The sequence below is a fragment of the Danio rerio genome, chromosome 2, assembly GCF_052040795.2.
Source record: "Danio rerio strain M-AB ecotype USA chromosome 2, GRCz13ab, whole genome shotgun sequence".
NCBI classification, from domain to species: Eukaryota; Metazoa; Chordata; class Actinopteri; order Cypriniformes; family Danionidae; genus Danio; species Danio rerio.
Window position 1 is genome coordinate 1,490,578 of NC_141022.1, and position 22,296 is coordinate 1,512,873.

General features: G+C 35.7%; 1 protein-coding gene across 3 annotated transcripts in view; it reads right to left on the minus strand.

Moving 5' to 3' along the window:
* Positions 1-340: 340 nt before the first annotated feature.
* The window catches only part of si:ch211-241e1.3, a 40,466-nt gene continuing 18,510 nt past the window's right edge, over positions 341-22,296 (minus strand). Inside the window, exons 15-31 of one of the 3 annotated variants that reach the window (XR_015478028.1) lie at positions 21,408-21,507; positions 20,865-20,981; positions 17,732-17,902; positions 16,731-16,873; positions 14,831-15,025; positions 13,989-14,137; positions 12,209-12,371; positions 11,035-11,162; positions 9,464-9,620; positions 9,274-9,384; positions 9,037-9,179; positions 6,469-6,586; positions 5,927-6,362; positions 2,861-3,122; positions 1,304-1,435; positions 839-935; positions 341-743 (exon numbers count right to left, since the gene is read on the minus strand). Coding sequence is in view for 1 of the 3 variants with exons in the window: in XM_087240218.1 (XP_087096344.1) it covers positions 854-935; positions 1,304-1,435; positions 2,861-2,991; positions 6,225-6,362; positions 6,469-6,586; positions 9,037-9,179; positions 9,274-9,384; positions 9,464-9,620; positions 11,035-11,162; positions 12,209-12,371; positions 13,989-14,137; positions 14,831-15,025; positions 16,731-16,873; positions 17,732-17,902; positions 20,865-20,981; positions 21,408-21,507 (2,178 nt within the window). In the remaining 2 variants the exon portion in view is untranslated. Of the gene's footprint in view, positions 744-838; positions 936-1,303; positions 1,436-2,860; positions 3,416-4,894; positions 6,363-6,468; positions 6,587-9,036; positions 9,180-9,273; positions 9,385-9,463; positions 9,621-11,034; positions 11,163-12,208; positions 12,372-13,988; positions 14,138-14,830; positions 15,026-16,730; positions 16,874-17,731; positions 17,903-20,864; positions 20,982-21,407; positions 21,508-22,296 lie in introns of all 3 variants that reach the window. The other 2 variants (XR_015478029.1, XM_087240218.1) reach the window with 2 other exon arrangements.

The following is a 22,296-nucleotide window of genomic DNA, read 5'->3' on the forward strand; positions in this document are numbered from 1 at the left end:
TGATTTCAGTAGTACGGCAGTAAATGTGATGTAAAACAGCATTCAGACTCACATTATTAGCATTTAACACTGAATAAAGCACATGAGCTGCACCTGAGCGGATCATTGCCAGTTTGCTATTGAGAAGCAGAAGCCGTTTCTAAAATATTAATCTCAGATGTTGGTTAGGACAAAAACTTCTTTTATTATTGGAAAATATTCCCTTTATGGCGTGCCGCTGCTTTTATATAGAACATGACTTAAATAAGCCTTAAATCAGCCTTTAGACTCGATTGTCTCGCTCCTGCTGGTCCTCAATCTGGCAACCTGCGCTTGTTTTGATCCAGGAATGCAACAAGACTCGGTTTCAACTTTGTTTATTTTCCTTATACAGTCCGACACAAAACTGGGAAGCTGGAAATCTTCTGCTTAGCTTTAGTTCTGCTTAACACAATCCATTTTGGAGATCAGGTCATGCTTTTCTCTTAAATATAACACTCAAACACGGTTACCTAAATAATGTCAGTGTTTTGGTTTTACAGTATTTGCAAGCAGTGCAGAACTGTCAACGCTTACAAGTTCACTTTTTTACCAATGACGATTATGTTAATAGCTTAAATCATGGAAATGACCCACAGTGCACAGCAGATGGTTACAGTAAGTGAACAGTGTGTGTATTTAACAGTGTTTATGTTAGCTTGTCAGGCTAAACAGGCTTTTTCTCCCATTATCTCCATGTGAAATGCGTCAGCTGCTCTTCATCTCTGAAAAAACAACAACACAGAAAACAGTTTGCAAATCACAATCAGTGCAGTTTTACACATTGTTGTTTGAATAAAATAAATTAAATTAAGCGTACAAATGATGGTGTTTTCTACATGCTGCATGTGCTCAGGCGCACGTCTCCACTGGAGGAGTAAACACTCAAGTCTTCTGCTCGATAAGGAGATCCAGGCCTGAAAACACACACACAAATAAACACGTAAGAACATCTGACACGTGAGCAGAGGGATTCATTAATATATAATTCACAATGAAATCATACATCCAAAGCTTGACTGAGCTCCTGCATGTAGCTACGGTTGCTAAGCCACGATTGGTGGGTGTCGGTTTTTGGGTGTGGCTAAGCGAAGGATCAATTGATTAATAATTTCATCATCATAATTATATTTAAATTACTTTTCAAGTTCATTTCATTCATGAATTAGTGTCTTGCTTATCAGTGGTCGCCGCTGTGGATGCCCTTCCAGCTGCAACCCAGTACTGGGAAGCACCCATATACAGATTTTCCAGCATTGAAACTAAAAGTTAAGGGTATAGTGACCTTCTGAGATAGAGGTTGGAGACGCAGCCTTCATAGGTGTTTTTTCCCAGGACCACATTCGAGGAATACTGTTCCCGAAAAATTCCCGTCAACCTCTGCCCGACATCTTCCTCATCAACTCGAAGCTCCACACTAAAACAAAGGGGAACATTAATCACAGCACACTGCAGACATGCTGATCTTTGTCTGGTTTCTAGTCCAGATATCTAAAAACTCTTAAATCAAGAAGCACTTTCTGGACAAGCACAAAATATTGCCTTGTTTTTACAAATAATTCAAAATTATTATTTCAAAATTATATCAACTTATTTATTAATTCAAAATTAAAACAAGCTAAATAATCTGATAATGGGGCAAGAAAAAAAATATTATTTCAAAATTAAAACAAGAAAACTTTATTGTTATTATAATTATTTTATAATTATTTTATTTGCAGATTATTTTGCTCTGTTTAAGGAAAAACTTATTATTTCTGAAAACAAGACAATATGCTTAACTTGTCTAGAAAATGCTTCTTGATTTAAGAATTTTAGATATTTGGACTAGAAACACAACAAAAACTCCAGTAAAGGTTTTTGTGTACATTTAGAGGTCAAGTGATATCCACTTGTATTCAAACATGTTGATGTTATGTTGATAAAAATATTCAAACTATATATGAGTGCATTTGGGCTGTATATTAAAGTATACAACACTATGCACTCGTCATTTCAGTTGTTTTCATTTGTTCTAACTAGTGAAACAAATCAAATGCTGAGTACATAATGTTGTATATTCTGTAAGCACAAATTCACTTATCTATATATATATATATATATATATATATATATATATATATATATATATATATATATATATATATATATATATATATATATTAGTTAAAATATCTATATCAACATAAGGAGAATATCTGCTCAAAAACAAGGGAGAAATAATCAGATATCGAAAACTGACATTACTGTACTTACTTTTATTAAGTAAAGTCAACTAATCATTTTACTCAATTTACAAAGTTTACTAATCGCTTTAAAACAATGGATTACACACTTTTATTTTGAAGTAAAGTCAACTAATCACCTTAAAAACAGTGGCTTTACTCATTTTTTAAAGCAAAGTTAACTATAATCCCTTTAAAACAATGGGTTTATGCACTTTTATTTAGGAGTAAAGTCAACTAAATGCTTTAAAAGCAACAGGTTGGCTCAGTTTATGCAGTGCATTATATATGCTATAATCAGAGGTGCCAGAATATAAATGAATCCCTCTCCTAATAGGAAAAACAAATACCATGGAAGGAAATGGCTACAGGCTTTTATTCCAACATTTTTCATAATATCTTCCTTTGTGTTCAGCAGAGCAATAAAAGTCCAACAGGATTATACCAAGGGCGAGTAGATGACGGCAGATTTTTAATTTAATAATTAATGATAAAAACAGCAAATCTTACTGTTCTAAATATACTGTTCTTGATCACATCATGATGACAGTTCATTATTAATGAATAAAACTCTGTTTAATTACATTGATTACTCAAAACAAGAACATTTTTCTTACCTTTGACCCTTTGCGACAGCGGTGAGATAATGCCATTCACCATCCTGGTACTGCTTAGTAGACGTATAGATCAATCCTCCGAAATACAGCACCACAAATCCATTCTCCAGGGAGAGCTTAATGAAGTTATTCTACCACAGAGACAATGATAAATAAATGATGAGAAACTCACACAGTGCGTTATTCATATTAAACATGTTGTTCGTTGGTAACACTTTAGTCTAAAGGCTGATTTTACTTCTGCATCAAGCGCACGTGAATACTACAGTGCAGCCTACGCGTTGACGCATCGCCCTACGCCGTGGCCATCGGTGTCGCCAGGGCCGGAGTGGGACTCCTTTTTTGCTCTGGAGTTTCAAGCCTTAGACTGAAGGACTTAGGCCCACCTCAATCGACGACTGACTATATTAAAATAACATTATTTCCAATTCAGTTTCTAATGACACTAACACGTCTTTTTCAAGGACACAGCTGCTTTACAACTTCAAATGTTTTTCATAAATATGACAACATTAATTCTTTATAGATATCCAGTCCTTTGTAACGGTCGTCTCTCTCACACACACACACACACAAAAGGGGAGGATTGAACTCGGATGGGCGGCGTGATAACGCAACGTGACCAAGACCAGGGGGCGCTGTTAAGGTGATGTGTCAGGGGTATAAAATAAGTATTGCACTGTTATCTGCTGTTATTGATGTCTACTCTTCCCCCCCCCCACCCTTTTTAGATTTCTGATCAAGTTATGTCAGATTTACAGTATTGGGTCATTTGTTTACATTACTATGGTTGTTGTTGTTTCCATAGCAACTATAGAATGACCACAACAGATCAATTACTCAAGTTGTCATGTTACCATAGCAACTATAGAATCACCACAACAGACCAATTACTATGTTGTGTTACCATAGCAACTGCAGAATCGCCACAACAGATCAATTACTATGTTGTTACCATAGCAACTGCAGAATCGCCACAACAGATCAATTACTATAGTTGTCATGTTACCATTGCAACTATATTATCGCCACAATAAATCAATTACTAAAGTTGTCATGTTACCATAGCAACTACAGAATCGCCACAACAGAACAATTACTATAGTTGTCATGTTACCATAGCAACTATATTAAATATGAGAACATTAATTATTTATAGATATCCAGTCCTTTGTAACGGTCGTCTCTCACACACACACACACACACACACACACACACACACACACACACACACACACACACACAAACACACACACACACACACACACACACACACAAAATTTACCCCTACATAAGTAACCCAAACAGTATTTTATATCTTAACACTAAAAATGAAAAAAAAAAAACAATGATCATGGGGAGGATCGAACTCGGATCGGCGGCGTGATAACGCAACGTGACCAAGACCAGGGGGCGCTGTTAAGGTGATGTGTCAGGGGTATAAAATAAGTATTGCACTGTTATCTGCTGTTATTGATGTCTACTCTTCCCCCCCCCCACCCTTTTTAGATTTCTGATCAAGTTATGTCAGATTTACAGTATTGGGTCATTTGTTTACATTACTATGGTTGTTGTTGTTTCCATAGCAACTATAGAATAACCACAACAGATCAATTACTCAAGTTGTCATGTTACCATAGCAACTATAGAATCACCACAACAGACCAATTACTATGTTGTGTTACCATAGCAACTGCAGAATCGCCACAACAGATCAATTACTATGTTGTTACCATAGCAACTGCAGAATCGCCACAACAGATCAATTACTATAGTTGTCATGTTACCATTGCAACTATATTATCGCCACAATAAATCAATTACTAAAGTTGTCATGTTACCATAGCAACTACAGAATCGCCACAACAGAACAATTACTATAGTTGTCATGTTACCATAGCAACTATATTAAATATGAGTACATTAATTATTTATAGATATCCAGTCCTTTGTAACGGTCGTCTCACACACACACACACACACACACACACACACACACACACACACACAAACACACACACACACACACACACACACACACACACACACACACACACACACACAAAATTTACCCCTACATAAGTAACCCAAACAGTATTTTATATCTTAACACTAAAAATGAAAAAAAAAAAAACAATGATCATGGGGAGGATCGAACTCGGATCGGTGGCGTGATAACGCAACGTGACCAAGACCAGGGGGCGCTGTTAAGGTGATGTGTCAGGGGTATAAAATAAGCATTGCACTGTTATCTGCTGTTATTGATGTCTACTCTTTTGTCTACTGTCTGATCAAGTTATGTCAGATTTATTAATGTAGTGAATCATCTGATTGTCATCGAGCAGGTGTAATATTCATTAATATTAATTAATATTCACTAAGTTGCCGCTGTTTGGGGTGGAATGATATCTTAGTTACGTCATCATTAACCTGCATTTTGCTCACGGGGCTGCGAGAAAATAAATAAAAAGAGCGGCGCTGCAGCAAAATAATGAATAAAAATAGTGTGGCTATGGTCAAATAATTAAATAAATGAAAAAAATGCAACTGCTGAGAGTGCAAGCAGCTAGAAACACACAAAAAACGAACCGGCCCACCGGGAATTCTCCCGGTGCTCCCGATTAGCCAATCCAGGGCTGGGTGTCGCTGACGTGCACCTCTCAAAAAATGCAACAACACGCAAAGAGCTTAGAATGAGCAAGAGGCGACACTCAATAGAGCGTTCCGTTGCAACAGCAGCGCCCGATTGAAGTGAAAGTGATCGGCTGTCCATTGGATCTCATTACTGCCGCGATGGCGAGCAGCTGCTTTGTTTTTATTCATTTATTTAAAAAGCGCATTAAAGCTGAGATACAACCTGAAAGACGACACTAAAACACTTACTATCACAATCATCAGCACTTTTAATAGTTTATTTTACAGACTTAAGAATATGCTGCTGTTCTATTGGAGTTTTCATTCCAAAATGGTCGCTGCGCCCTCTGGTGGCTGTTACCCATATTACACTAGAGTGTCGCCTCTTGGTGATTCTATGCTCTTTGCTACATGTCGCAATGACGCGTAGCTCAAGCTCTGTGATTGGTTGGCTTGGTAGCCGCACGAGCCCGATGGAGCAGTTGTTTAGAAGTGTAGAGTCCTGTGAATGACTTTTTATCATTAGAAGCTGTTTAAATTCACAGACGGGTGGCACACAGCTGTGTTTAAACCCATATTAAAAGTGATTAATGCATAATAGGTCCTCTTTAAGGCTTACTACATGTGATATACTCTCTCTCGCTTCATTTTCCTCTGCATTTAAGCTCTCTGAGCCACCGTACATCAACCAAAAGAGTGTGTGCATGCGATCGTGAAACAGATACGCACATTTTTCTGATTCTCCATCAGGATGCCGTCTGATTTTGTGCTCCTGAAGCCCATCGAAAGCTTGACGTCGTCTAACTTGAAGTCTTCACGCAGTTTCTCCAATGCGCTGCCTGAGCCGAATTCAGCTTTCCTGACCATCTGAGAAAGTTGGTTGAGAAAATAAGATCTTTCTGATTAGACAACAGGTGATCAAATGAAGATTAAACATCGTATTCAAATGTTAAATATAATAGTGAAAGATTACCAGCAGCTCATCAGAGCAGCCTCTGCCGATGCCAACTTTCTCCTCAATAAATGGCGCCACGTTAGAAACCAAAATATTTTTGACACAAGCTTTCAGCGCGGGCACAGTGATGTTGTACCTGTAATAAAATCAGTCTAAATGAATAAATCAACACAGGCTCACTGGAAATATGAGCTTCAGCCTACACTGTTGTGAAACCGACGTAAACTTGGCTGTGAAATGAACACTAGGGGGCAGTATGACAGCAAATGTTGTTTCTTATTACGCTAATGATATTTAAAAGAACATATTATTGACTAATAAAGGATTACTCTCTTTGCTCAATACCAAATAAACACCAGTAAACATCTTAACGCTGTCTGTGATTTGTAATGAACACGTTTGCGTCACCTATCTCCATATGGACACTTTTCTGGCGTTTGCTCGTAGCTCACTTTGTAGGGTGTTGTGTTTTGTGCTGCAGAGCGCTCGGGTTCGAGTCTGGTGAAGCGCACGTGCACAAAAGAAAAAAAAGCAATGTAAAATCAAGGTAAACTATGTGTTCGCAGTGTACTTTTCTCTTCGGTCTGCTTCTGAAAACACTATTGGTTGGGTTTAGCAAAGGGTTTAGCTCAGCGTTTCGCTAGCTGATCTGTATGAAAAGTTCCACCTTCTCCTGGACGTCTACAATAAGAACGTGTATCGAAAACGTACAAAAAAACGCACCCTTAGTAGCTTATTTCAGATGTACAAAAGTGAAGACAGCGCCCTCTAGTGGATTTGTCATCTGAAACGTACAACAACATGTACCCGGAGCAACGTATTTCAGGTTTTGCAAAAATGTAGGGCTGAGCAATGTACTTCCAATGACCATTTGATGTAATAAATATCATATGAGCGTTTTTGTAAAAAACCTGCATTCCATTTACATATTTCGTAACGTATTTAACATTTGCAAAAATGTAGACAGCGACCACTAGTGGATTGGTAGTGGAACGTATTTATCATGAGCCTGGGTTTTAATAAGTCATCGCACGGGTATTTGGAAAAGATCTTTAATACATCTACTTATTTTCATAACATACTTCAGATTCGCAAAAATATAAACAGCGCCCTCTAGTGGATTTTTATCTGAAATGTGCAATGAAAGCTACCCTAAGTAACGTATTTCAGATTCATAAAAATGTATACAGCGCTCTCTAGTGGATTTGTCATCTGAAAAGTGCAATAAAGCGTAACCTAATACATTTCAGATTCGCAAAAATGTAGACAGCGACATCAAGTGGATTTGTCACCTGAAACGTACAACAAAACGTACCTTAACTAAAGTATTTCCGATTCGCAAAAATGTATACAGTACTCTCTAGTGGATTTGTCATCTGAAAAGTTCAATAAAACGTGACCTAATAACACATTTCAGATTCAAAATAATGTAGACAGCGCCCTCTAGTGGACTTGTCACCTGAAATGTACAACAAAACACACCCTAATCAAAGTATTTCCGATTCGCAAAAATTTAGATAGCGGCTTCTAGTGGATTTCTCAACTGAAAAGCGCAATGAAGTATAACCTAATAATACATTTTAGATTTGCAAAAATGTAGATAGCGCCCCATAGTGGATTTGTCAACTGAAACGTACAACAAAACGAACCCGGAGCAACGCATTTTCGATTTTGCCAAAATAAAGGCACGTATTTCCAATCAGCCTCAACTCATTTGAGTGTTCGGAAAAGATTTGTTGCCCATTTACTTATTTTCGCAACAATTTAATTTTCGAAAGAACATAGACAGCGCCCTCTAGTGGACTTGTCACCCGAAGCATACAACAAAACGTTCCCTTATTAAAGTATTTCAGATTCGCAAAAATTCAAATAGCGCTTTCTAGTGTATTTGTCATCTGAAACATGCAATGAAGTGCACTCTAATAACATATTTAGATTCGCAAAAATGTATACAGCGCCCTCTAGTGGATTTGTATCTGAAATGTGCAATGAAAGCTACCCTAAGTAACGCATTTCAGATTCATAAAAATGTGTACAGCGCCCTCCAGTGGATTTGTCATCTGAAAAGTGCAAAGAAGCGCACAACAAAACAAACCCGGAGCAACGCATTTTAGATTTGCCAAAATGAATGTAGGCTAAGGCATATATTTCCAATCAGCCTGAATTGTAATAAACCATCATTTAAGTGTTCGAAAGAACAATTTCATGACAATTTCATATTCGAAAGAATGTAGACAGCGCCCTCTAGTGGACTTGTCATCTAAAACGTGCAATGAAGCGGCCTGAAAGTCATGTATTTTAGTTTCACGATAATGTAGACAGCGCCCTCTAGTGGATTTGTCATCTGAAATGTACAACAAAACATAACCTAACTGCATGTTTCAGATTCACAAAAATGCGACACTGCCCTCTAATGGATTTGTTATCTGACACGTACAACACAATGTACCCGGAGCAATGTATCTTAGGTTTACAAAACATGTTGTGCTGAAGAACTTATTTCCCATGAGCAAGGGTTGTAATAAACCATAATGCGAGTGTTTAGAAAATATATACATCCTAAAGGGAAGCCACCAAGATACAAACCTCTCACGCAAAATGCTGGGAATTCCACCGATGTAGTAATAAAGGAATTTCCTTGGAATATTGACGTCCCTTTTGACTTCGGTGGTCCCTATTATTACCCTTAGATTTTTTCGATTAACAAGAATGAGTCTCACGTCTATTCCCTTAATGCAGAAGAGAAAAAAGTTGATTAATTTTCCACCTCCATGACTGTGTGCAGAATCCTTAAGTAAAAGTCAGCATCATTTTCTTCCTTACCGGAGAAAGAACTGGTTGCTCGTCACTTCTGATGGGCTCCAAAATGGTATCCTTCTCTTGTCCTCGTAGAACAAGATAACCGCCTTCAAGAGACGCACTGTAGTAGAAGTCCTGTTGAAGGAGTACAGTGATGTGATGTGTGTAAAGGACACAAGAGAATAATATTTAACAGGTGTAAACTGATTTTTACATCATCCTTGTCTCCTAAATACAGCAGTAGAGCATCTTTGGCTCGGGTTTCCACTCTCTGCACGAGCTGCAGATTGGAGGGGAATCTTTCCAGCTGGACTTTAGCGTAGCCAGAGCCTTCGAAATAATCCGACTCTGTGCTTTTAAGTGGGATTTGCCTGAGAAAATACAAACGAAACAGTTTTAGCTTCATAAAATCACAATATTGAGACTCTATATAAGCGTTCAGGCTACAGTATTTAATCCATGCTGAAAATATGACGTTCAAATATCGCTATACGTGGGTCAAAGATGAAAGGGTTTCAAATTAAAGCAAATAAAAGTCCTTTTTGTGTACCGATATTCTTTCCTGACCTGAAAAAAAAAAACAAATCACACATTTCAACTGTGATTTACAGGAAAACATGCACTAAAATGCAAATCTGCTTAACAATTATGTAGAATTATTGAAAAATAATTATTTACAAATGCTTTAACACGTCTTTTTGGACAAACTTTTCATTAACTATATGGTTTAGCTGTACATTTCATTTCTGTGGTGTTTGTACAGCTCACATATAATCCATTTTATTTTATTCTTACTGTAAAACAATTATATGCAATTTAATACATGTTATATAGATTATTCTAGAGTTTTTATTTCTAAATATGTTGTTAAACAAGTGTATATACATATTGTGCCTCAGAAAGGTGCTAAAAAATAAAAAAAATAAAAAAAATTTAATGGAAAAAAATGTAATATTTACAACAATTTGGTCCAAAAACATTCACTGCAATTGAAGCTTCATTTTTAAATAAATTTCCCACATGTTTTTTAAATTATTTATTATTTTCAAATAGACATTTGTTCCAATGAATATCTCAGAATATTCATTAAATAAACAAATAAATGATCAATTAAATAAATGATCAAATAAATAAATAAATGATTAAATAAATAAATAAATGATCAAAAAATAAATAAATAAATAAATGATCAAATAAAAAAATTAATGATCAAATAAACAAATAAATATACAAAAAAATAATAAACGATCAAATAAATAAACAAATAAATAAATGATCAAATAAATAAATAAAAATAAATGATCAAATAAATAAATAAATGATCAAATAAATAAACAAACAAACAAATAAATAAACAAATAAATAAATTAATGTTCAAATAAATAAACAAATCAATAAACAAACAAATAAACAAATGATCAAAAAATAAAAAATAAATATATAAATGATCAAAAATAAATAAATAAATAAGTGATCAAATAAATAAATAAACAAATAAATGATCAAATAAATAAATAAATAAATAAATGAACAATCAAATAAATAAATAAGTAAATAAATCACTAAATAAACTTGCTTTCTTAAACTCTACACTGTAAAAATATTCTGGTTGTCTTAAATTTTTAAGCTGAATCAAATTAATCAAGAGTCCATTGTACTTCTATTATGGTAAAGTGACTTAAAACAGCTTGAGTAACTTGAGTGACCCACATGCAAATTTAAGGAGGTATTTTATTATGCATATAGTGATACATCAGCATCAAACCACAAGCATCGAGAGCTTACCTCTTACAAGGAGTTTCCAGGTTAATATTGACGGCGTTCCTAAAGTTGTACAGACTGAGGAATTTTTCATTGAAGGTGGAAAACTCAATGCAGCCTTTGTATTTGCCATAGTTGAGAGAAGCCGGTGGCTAAAAAACAAAGAAAGTGCTCTTTTAAAATAAATATATAAATAAATATGTGACCCTGAACCATAAAACCAGTCATAAATGCCAATAAAAAAAGATTATACATCACGTGAATGATGAATGAGTACATCATATTCATTGATGTATGATTTGTTAGGATAGGCCAATATTTGTCTGAGATACAACTATTTGAAAAGATGGAATGTGAGGGTTCAAAACATCTAAATATTTTATAATATAATATAATATAATATAATATAATATAATATAATATAATATAATATAATATAATATAATATAATATAAAATAATATAATATAAAATAATATAATATAAAATAATATAATATAATAAAATATAATATAATTTAATGTAATATATTATAATATAATATAATATAATATAATATAATATAATATAATATAATTAACATAATATAATATAATATAATATAATATAATTTAATACAATACAATATAATATAATTTAATTTAATTTAATATAATATAATATAATATAATTAATATAATATAATATAATATAATATAATATAATATAATATAATATAATATAATATAATTAAATTTTATTTAATATATTATAATATAATATAATTTAATATAATATAAATTAATTGCAAAAATATAGGGCTGAAGAAGGTTTTTTTCCCGTGAGCCTGGGGTTTAATAAGCCATCATATGTGTGTTTGGAAAAGATCTGCAACACATTTTCATATTTTGTAATGTATTTCAGATTCGTAAAAATGTAAAACAGCAGCCCCTAGTGGATTTGTCGACTGAAACGTGCAACAAAATGCACCCAGAAAAAAGTTTTGATATATTTACAGTAGAATGTTTACAAAATATCTTCCTGGATCACGATCTGGTGATTTGTGGCATATAAAAACAATAATATTGAGCCATACAATGCATTAACAACATAACACCAGTGCAACATAAGACTGGTTTTGTGCTCCAGAGTCACATAATTATAAATGAATGAAGAATTATTTAAACCCTTCATCACATAAGAACATAAGGCATATTTACCGTGAAGTTATCTGGATATCCTCCCACATAGAAGACCACATCGTCTGGCTGGAGGTCCAGCAGGTTTCGAGTCAGATCTCCCTTGTTTTCTTTGGTCTGTGGAGGCATTGGGTTGATGGATGTGTACTGCTTTGTGTACGTCACTTCTGCGTCTTGATAAATTCTAAGGGGTCAACAAATGCGGAGAAAATGCAGTTATTAGAATATTAGTTAGTTATTAAAATGTAAAGATATTCCAATTCTCTGCATCATCAGTTAAAGGGATAGTTCACCCAAAAATGTACTTTTGACATGAATTTATTTCATACTAAGAATGCTGGAAAAAAGCAGCCATTGACTTCAATCGTATGAATAAAATACTGTATGGCTGTTTCATTCAGAATTCTGAATAAAGAGAAAGAAACTCAAGCAGGTTTAAAACTGAGGTTATTCTAGTAAAGGAAAACTATTTTCATTAATTGAAATAAAATTAATAATTAGCAAAAACTGATAATGTAAAACACTATGAAACTAAAATACAACAGTCACTCAAAAACTAACTGAAATCAAATTAACAATTAGTGTTCTGCAGACTATCGAATAAAAAATAACCTAAAGAGGCTAAAAATATTGAGCTTAAAATGGTGTTTAAAAAATTCATAAATGCTTTTATTCTAGCCGAAATAAAACAAATAAGACTTTCTCCAAAGGAAAAAATATTATCAGACATACTGTGAACATTCCCTGAATCTGTTCAACATCATTTGGGAAATATTTAAAAAAGAAAAAAAAATTCAAAGGGGGCAAATGATTGTGACTTCAACTGTATGTATATATGTATGTATGTATGTATGTATATATATATATATATATATATATATATATATATATATATATATATATATATATATATATATATATATATATATATATATATATATATATATTCTGACTTAATATCTAAATTTTGACAGTCTGAAATGCAAGTTTGTGTCATGCAATTCTGAAATAAAACGTCGTAATAACATTAAAAAAAAATTTATTTGGAGGTAGGAACAGGCTTCCATAGTTTTTGATTCAGTGTTTGTTCAAACTATTATTTTACTTCTTTACTAATATGTTTGCATGTTAATGTAATCTGTGTAAACACTAAACTTTGCTCTGGATGTGTTCACTCTGATAAACTACAATTACTCAAACTAAAACTAAATATACAAAAACTAAATAGAAATGTGTGCACAGTATAAAAGCTAAAACCTTTCATGAAACAAACTAAAACTAAACTGAAATGTGCAGCAAATGCACAAATATTATCAAAATAAATAATAATATAAATAATTATTGGCATTTAACAAGACCATACAGTACATAACAGTATATAATACAGAATTTAAAAAATAATACAGACTGTCTTTATTTTTATACTTTCTCTATATTCCCTAAAAAATTAAATTACATTATATATATATATATATATATATATATATATATATATATATATATATATATATATATATATATATATATATTTTTTTTTTTTATATATATAATATACATAATAAAAAAAGGAACACAAGGAAAGTAAAAAAGATCAAAATTTAACATATTCTCTGAAAAGAGAAAAAAAAATCTAATAAATAAACTAAACCAGGTTACAAATAAATTAGTAAATAAGAGTAAAAATAAGCAAAATAAACACTAATTAAAAATGCAAAACTATATAAAGGATGTAAATGCATCTTTGTATCTTGTAAAACTGTTCCTTTAGGTACATTAGTTTGTATTTAACGCATTACTTTACCTGTAAAGGTCAATTTTGTCGAAGAAGGACAGGTCGGATGAGGACTCAGTGATGTTGTAGGCCTCGATGTCGTATTCACGACCGTTGAGCTTATAGATGAAATGCAGGACATTCTTTCGAAGAACCATGCCGATGTAGTCTCCAGATGCCTGCCAAAACATTGAGCATTTATCCAGATCCAGAGCTCAAAATATCCCACAGATAATGTTCTCCAGCTCTCTGAAACTGACCCTTTTAGATCCTAATTGTGGCGTTTTGGTGACTGTCGCTTTAAGTGCAAATGAGATTGTGCTGTTTTCAGAAGAGGGCGGAGCTATGAATGCCTATGCATCAGCATGGTCACAGATGTAAAACAGCAGTGTGTGTGTTGTGAGTGCTGGTCAGATGTGCATGCTGTCAGTGTGAGTGTGTGTTCATGCTGCTGTCAGTCTATGCGGCTCCTGTCGCTGTTCATCTCCACATCTATAATCCTCTTAGTCTATGCTGACATTATCTCCAGTAGCTCACACACTCTAATGGCTAACGGACAGACGGCTGCTTCTCACTCAGGGCTGCTGTTTATGCTAATGAGGGAGAGATGAGCACTAGTGGGCGGGGCTTTCCCCCTCTGATGACACGTACAAAGGGAGAATGCCAATCAAAGTGTTTCATTCATCAAGTCTGATTATAATAAACACAATTCATTCACGTTCACCATTAGAGGCTGGAGATATTCCCACACTGCTGACACACACACCCCCTTATAGAAGTCATTTTTGCATACTAGCTCCCCTTTAAAATTGAATGCAGGTCATTTTTAACGCGGGTCCTGATGTGAATGTTACTAATTCAGTTTTACTCACGTTTTTCTTCCCGAGGTACATCACGAACAGGTCGTCCTCATACTGCTGGACTACAGCGTCGTCTCCTCGAGCTGGAGGTTTTTCGGGTCTCTGTAGGGACAGACTGAGAGCTGTGAACGCCCGCATGTCCGCCAGATCAGCCGGAGGACGCAGCTCCACGTGCCCCACACCAGTGAACTTCATCGGCACCACAACCTGTAAAGCATTTCAAGCAGGAGACGTCAAACTACTGGCCCTCCTGTCAATTTCTTTTTATAAGAGCTTCATTTCCACTGTATAATAGCTTCTTCTTTTGGAGAAAGTTTTACCTCCTTGACAAAATAGCCCCTTTCACACAGTGATACCGGTAAATATCTGGAAAATTTCCGGAACGACTTTACCGGTATATTCAAAAAAGCGCTGTTCACACAGGCGAGGACGTTACGGAAATTTTCCGGAAAAGAGCATTCACACATCCATTCCAAAATACCGGTAAATTCTGACATCATTCACCACAAATGAGCTTTAAACGGCTGCGCTTGTGTTTGTAAACATTTGACTAAATTACAAACTCTGTGGATGATCAATATTGTGAACAACTTTCGCAGGATCACTTTCGCATGTCGAGATGTTCATAATATGTGCGTGTGCAGGCGCTCACAGGCTGTTTCACAGGCACACGCAAAGCTGGAAGGTAAACAAACAACGGCTTATCATAAGCATCTTATCAATGATTATTTACACAGTTGGCATTAAGAAGAACATATAAACGTGATCTGACTAACTTCCAGCAGCTAAATGTGTCTGGAAAAATATATAAAGGTTTTTATTCTCATAAACCGCGCGGACGTGAATGCGTCTGACTGTTGTGATTGGCTAAAGCAGACGTCTCACGTCAGCACGTTCTAGACGTGGACGCGCTTATTCCGGCAATCTTCCTTCTGCATTCACACAGCGCAGCATTCCGGCAAATTACCGGTAATGTTACAACTTCTCTTTCCGGAAAATAGCCAGAACGAATTTCCCGGTATTTTCAAAAAGGACCTGTTCACACATACAACCTTTCCGGAAAATTACCGGCAATTTTCCGGAAAGGTCTGTATGTGTGAAAGGGGCTAATGATTCCTTGGATTTACAGTGTTTTTTTTTTAGGTAGCTGGGGGCAAGCAATTCACATGGGCTGAATTTAAACATATTACATGTAGTAATGTTTAACTAAAGTAGTTTGTTTGTTTGAGACTTTCTCCAGAAGAAATAGATATCGTTAAATAATACAATTTTACTGTTTACGATTTGAAAGTACAGTTGAGGTCAGAATTATTAGCCCCCCTTTCTCTTTTAAATATTTCCCAAATGATGTTTAACTGAGCAAGGAAATGTTCACCGTATGTCTGATAATATTTCTTCCTCTGGAGAAAGTCTTATTTGTTTTATTTCAGAATTATTAGCCCCCCTGTTTATTTTTGTTCTCTAATTTTCTCACATTTCTAATCATAATAGTTTTAATAACTTATTTCTAATAACTGATTTATTTTCTCTTTGCCATGATGACAGTAAGTAATATTAGACTAGATATTCTTCAAGACACTTCTATACAGCTTAAAGTGACATTTAAAGGCTTCACTAGGGTAATTAGGTTAACTAGGCAGGTTAGGGTAATTAGGCAAGTTATTGTATTATAAAGTGATTGATGTTAATAATATTGACCTTAAAATGGTGTTCAAAAAATTTAAAACTGCTTTTATTCTAGCCTAAATAAAACAAATAAGACTTGTTCCAGAAGAAGAAATATTATCAGACATACTGTGAACATTTCCTTGCTCAGTTAAACATCATTTGGGAAATATTTAAAATAGAAAGGGGGGCTAATAATTCTGACCTCAACTGTATTTGTAGGACATGAAGAGAAAAAAGCTCTTACTCTGTTGGCAGCGTCACGCGCCTGCTCAATCAGTTCCTTAATCTTATTAATATTATCAGAAACGTTGTTTCCGTAGTTAATCTGATTATTCAGCTCGTCTATTTTATCCAGCAGGGACGGGATGGAGCCGCTCACGTTCTTCACTGTGAGAAAAGCAGAGAAAAAGTACAAAAACATTTAAAAAATCTACTAAACCCAGATTAAAAATACCAGAGACATTTTAAATACTATAGTGTTAACAACTCTTTGTAATGAATGCTCTGACATACTATAGTATTAACTATTGTTAAACTGTAAAAAATATGGTAATATACTTTAGTTTTATTACAGTTTACTTTGGTGTATTGTAATATACAGCAATACACCCTACAGTTGTATAAAACTACAGTATTGGGTCATTTGTTTACATTACTATGGTTGTTGTTGTTTCCATAGCAACTATAGAATAACCACAACAGATCGATTACTCAAGTTGTCGTGTTACCATAGCAACTATAGAATCACCACAACAGACCAATTACTATGTTGTGTTACCATAGCAACTGCAGAATCGCCACAACAGATCAATTACTCAAGTTGTCATGTTACCATAGTAACTATATTATCGCCACAATAAATCAATTACTAAAGTTGTCGTGTTACCATAGCAACTACAGAATCGCCACAACAGAACAATTACTATAGTTGTCATGTTACCATAGCAACTATATTATCGCCACAACAAATCAATTACTAAAGTTGTCGTGTTACCATAGCAACTATAGAAACACCACAACAGATCAATTACAATGGTTGTTGTGTTACCATAGCAACTGTAGAATCACCACAACAGATCAATTACTATAGTTGTTGTGTTACCATAGCAACTGTAGAATCACCACAATAGATCAATTACTATAGTTGTTGTGTTACCATAGCAACTGTAGAATCACCACAACAGATTAACTTAAGCACTATGCATTACTGTATTGACTGCAGTATCTTGAAGGCGCAGCACTCACCGGTCATGTCCACATTATTGAGCACATTGTCCATGTTGGAGACTGTTGGAGTGATGGAGATCTTCTTGACTTCTGCTTTGATGTCATTCAGCTGGTCCATTGTGTCACTCGTGCTGCGATTGGCGGCTGCAGCCGTCTTTTTGGCAGCATCGATAATTTTAGCGATGTCATCTGTGGAAAAATGACAACATGTTAATTGGATTGATAGCTTAAAATGAATGACCTGATCAATTCAACCCAATCAGCTAGAAAAATGGCTAAAGATCTTTTTTGTCAATTACAGTAGGAATAAAATCCAAATTTACTCTTCTTGTTTATATATATATATATATATATATATATATATATATATATATATATATATACTTATATACACACACACACACACATATATAGATATATAGTATTTGTTATAAACAATGCATCTGTGCACTTCGTTATTTTGAAAAGATGGATCTCCCCTCAGAATCTTTAATGAAATATCATATTCTTTCAGAAGGGGCTATTAGTTCTTTAGGGAGGGGCTTTCAGTCCTTTAGGGTGTGGCTTTCAGTCCTTTAGGGCGGGTCTATCAGTCATTTGGGCAGGTGCTATCAGTCTTTTAGGGCGGGGGTATCAGTCCTTCAGGGCAGGAATATCAGTCATTTAGGGCGTGGCTATCAGTCATTTGGGGCGGGGGTATCAGTCATTTGGGGCATGGCTATCAGTCATTTGGGGTGGGGGTATCAGTCCTTTAGGGCAGGAATATCAGTCATTTAGGGCAGGAATATCAGTCATTTAGGGCGTGGCTATCAGTCATTTGGGGCGTGGCTATCAGTCATTTGGGCAGGTACTATCAGTCTTTTAGGGTGGGGCTATCAGTCCTTTAGGGTGTGTCTATTAGTCATTTAGAGCAGGAATATCAGTCATTTAGGGCGTGGCTATCAGGACATGTCTCGTTTCAGCTCTAATTTCATCCATTCCTCAATCTTCTTTCATTTTGTTAGCAACACTCATCTTTCAACAATCCAATTTCCAAACTACAAAATCATGCACCATGCTATTTTATTTTCTAATTTCAGGACTATTTCCACTATATTCACGCATGTTAATAAGTCACATGTCAATGCAAATGATCAAATAAAGACAAATTACAGTCACGTGTTGTGAATGTGCAATGCGTCTGCCACAAACACATGGAATTTGCCTCAGTCGCAATTACCATGCAAATAAAAAATAAATATACTTGAGCGAAGATTAGCATGAGGTAAAAACATCCCGAGAGTAATGTGGTGCTCTATGTTTAGTGGGAACCTAGCATAAAACGTACATGTGCATTTTATTCTTATATTCTCTTATGTGAGGGATAATAAATTAATTACGCCGCATTAAAGAGTTTCAAATGCAGAGCGTGAAGGTAAAGAACCACCCAACGCAAAGCGTAATGATATTATGCAGCGCTGAAATAGTCCCCAGCACCAAACAGTACATTTGCACCACTGGTTAGCATGGCACGGCAGCAAATTTCCTTGATTATTACAGCAGAATGAGACTAATAGTTCAACAGTTCATTTCCCTCAGTCTATATGTATAGTACGTAACTACAAAAGAGTCCAGCTTCAAATTGAAACAATTCTCAAAACTCTTTGTTCATTTTTAAAGAGATGTAAACGATCTAATCCGATTCAATGATCTATGCTAAGCTAAAAGTGCTTCTGCCAAACCAGGAGATCAACTGAATGTCAACAAAACTGGCAAAACTCATCAGTTTAACTCCAGAGGAGCTGTAAAATGAGCTTATTTCCAAAAAAAAAAGTGGAATGTTCCTTTAACAAACAATTCTCCGCATGGGAATCTAACATGCCAGCACCTGCCCCTTCACATCATGTGTGTTAACCGAACCTCCCAACAAACTCTGGCATATATAATACAATACATAGAACAGGTTTTGTCCTTGCAGACACACACTGTAAGAAATATCCGTAAATTAGCCGTTTTCCATATTTTGTGGTTCATCCCTGCTGAAAAATCCAGCTTAAACCAGCCTAGGCTGGTTGGCTGGTTTTAGCTGGTGGACCAGCCTGGTTTTAAAGGGGTTTTGGCCATTTCCAGGCTGGTTTCCAGCCATTTCCAGCCTGGTCTTAGCTGGTCAGGCTGGAAAATGACCAGCCAAATCCAGCTAAAACCAGCTTGACCAGCCTCGTTTAAGCTGGATATAGCTTGTTTTGGCTGGGCTCCAAGTCTGGCTAGGCTGGTCAAGCTGGTGTTAGCTGGTTATCTCCCAGCCTGACCAGCTAAGACCAGGCTGGAAATGGCCAAAACCCCTCTAAAATCAGCTAAATCAGCCTAGGCTGTTTTTTTCAGTAGGGATGTTTTTATTTTTCCCCGTTTGTTTCTGTATTTGAATTGATTTATGGGATTTTGATCTTTATTCCAACAAGTTTTAACCATAAAAACTTGTAAGAAGTGACTTTTATTGTCATATTTAATAGTGTGTAATGCTGTATTGTGTGTGTTGGTGTTGTTTATTACGCTACAAACACCTTGTAATAAACAGCAGCACATGTTCTGCTATTTTACAGTCTCATTTCTCTAGATAATTTTTCTTATACATTATATTATTATTTTAAATGACTAAAATGTCAATAAAAGTCACTGTAGAGTTGAATTTTCAACATCCCTGGTTGGCTGGATTTAGCTGGTTGACCAGGCTGGTTTTAGAGGGGTTTTGGCCATTTCCAGGCTGGTTTCCAGCCATTTCCACTCTGGTCTTAGCTGGTCAGGTTGGGAGATGACCAGCTAAAACCAGCTTGACCAGCCTAGCCAGGCTGGGAGCCCAGCCAAAACCAGCTATGTCCAGCTTTAACGAGGCTGGTCAAGCTGGTTTTAGCTGGTCATTTTCCAGCCTGACCAGCTAAGACCAGGCTGAAATGGCTGGAAACCAGGCTGGAATTGGCCAAAACCCCTCTAAAGCCAGACTGGTCAACCAGCTAAAACCAGCAAACCAGCCTAAGCTGGTTTAAGCTGGATTTTTCAGCAGGGCCATAATGCAACTCACAGCTGCAAAATACACGTGTGATTCACTAAATACAGAAACTGGTAAACAACAGATATTTCTGACAGTGTATAGTGGTTCATCCTGCCCGATTCTTACCTCTCTGAATGCCCTTTAAACCATCCTGAATTTTGAGCAGCTCCTCTTCCAAAGCTTTCTTCTTCTTCTCCGCATCCTGCAAACGATTCTTCTGATCAGTGAGGTCTTTAGTTGCTCCTGGTGAAGGTGAAACCACAGTGAGAAACTAACAAATGACTGACGATAAAATACAGCTCAGGTTTTGCATCTGAACTTTTGTCTTGTTTCCAGTCCAAATATCTGAATATTCATAAATCAAGAAGCATTTTCTGGACAAGCACTAAATATAGTCTTGCTTTAAGACATAATGAGTCAAAATGAAGTGAGGTTTTCATTAAAACAAGCAAAATAATTCTATTTCAAAGTGAAAACAAGCTTATTTTGCTTGTTTTAAGAACAAAAACTACTTAATTTTGATGCATTCTTTCTGAAAACAAGACAATATTTTACTCTGGTCTGGATAATGCTCCTTGATTTCATCATGTGTAGATATTTAGACTACAAACAAGGCAAAATCTCTAAGTAAGCAAGCATTTTTTGCAGTGTACATGTTGTTGACATCACCTTTAAGATCTTTGGCTGTGTTTTTGGCAGTTTTAAGCAGGTTACTGCCATTGGTTTTCAGATCTTGTGCTCTGTTGATTAAATCCCCTTGACTGACATCCTGAAACAACAGAACAAATAAAGAAATACAAACGTGTAAGCACTTAACACACTGGTGCAAGAGGATTATTTAACACTCAAAGCACTTACAAACATGGCAGGTAGAGCAAGATACATTCAACGTGTGCTTTGCATCAATGCAATGCTTATACATGGAGTTAACGTGTCAACACGGGTTCAGCAGCGGAACAACGTCTCACTTTGTCTCCTTACCCGATCACCTACTCCCAAAAACATACAGTGCATCCGGAAATTATTGATAGTGCTTGACTTTTTCCACGTTTGTTTTTGTTACAGCCTTATTCCAAAATGGATTACATTAATTTATTTCCACAACATTCTACACACAATCTCCCATAATGACAATGAGGAAAAAAGAGTTTTTGAAATCATTGCAAACCATACCTGTCAACCCTCTTGTTTTTCCCGGGATTCTCCCGTATTTTACTGTTCTATCCCGCTATCATCCTGGAAAGGTATTTTCCCGTATTCCCCTATCAATACTTTCGGGATGCACTGTATTTAAGGCAGACCAGCCCTCTAGCACTGTTCTTCTCGATCTCCCGAACCCTCCCTCCCTCTCTATATTTCCCATTAACAATCCTTATAACCCTCTTTTCCCCCCTAGGTTGAATCGGGGGGTAGAGATCTGCGCGGGACTAAATTTTGAATCCCGCTCCCGCCCGCACCCGCCAGGTTTTAGCCTGAACCCGACCGCTCCCGCTTATATTAAGAATTTATTGTCCCGCTGCCCGACCCGCCCCGTTTTCTGGCCGCCGCGCCCGATCCC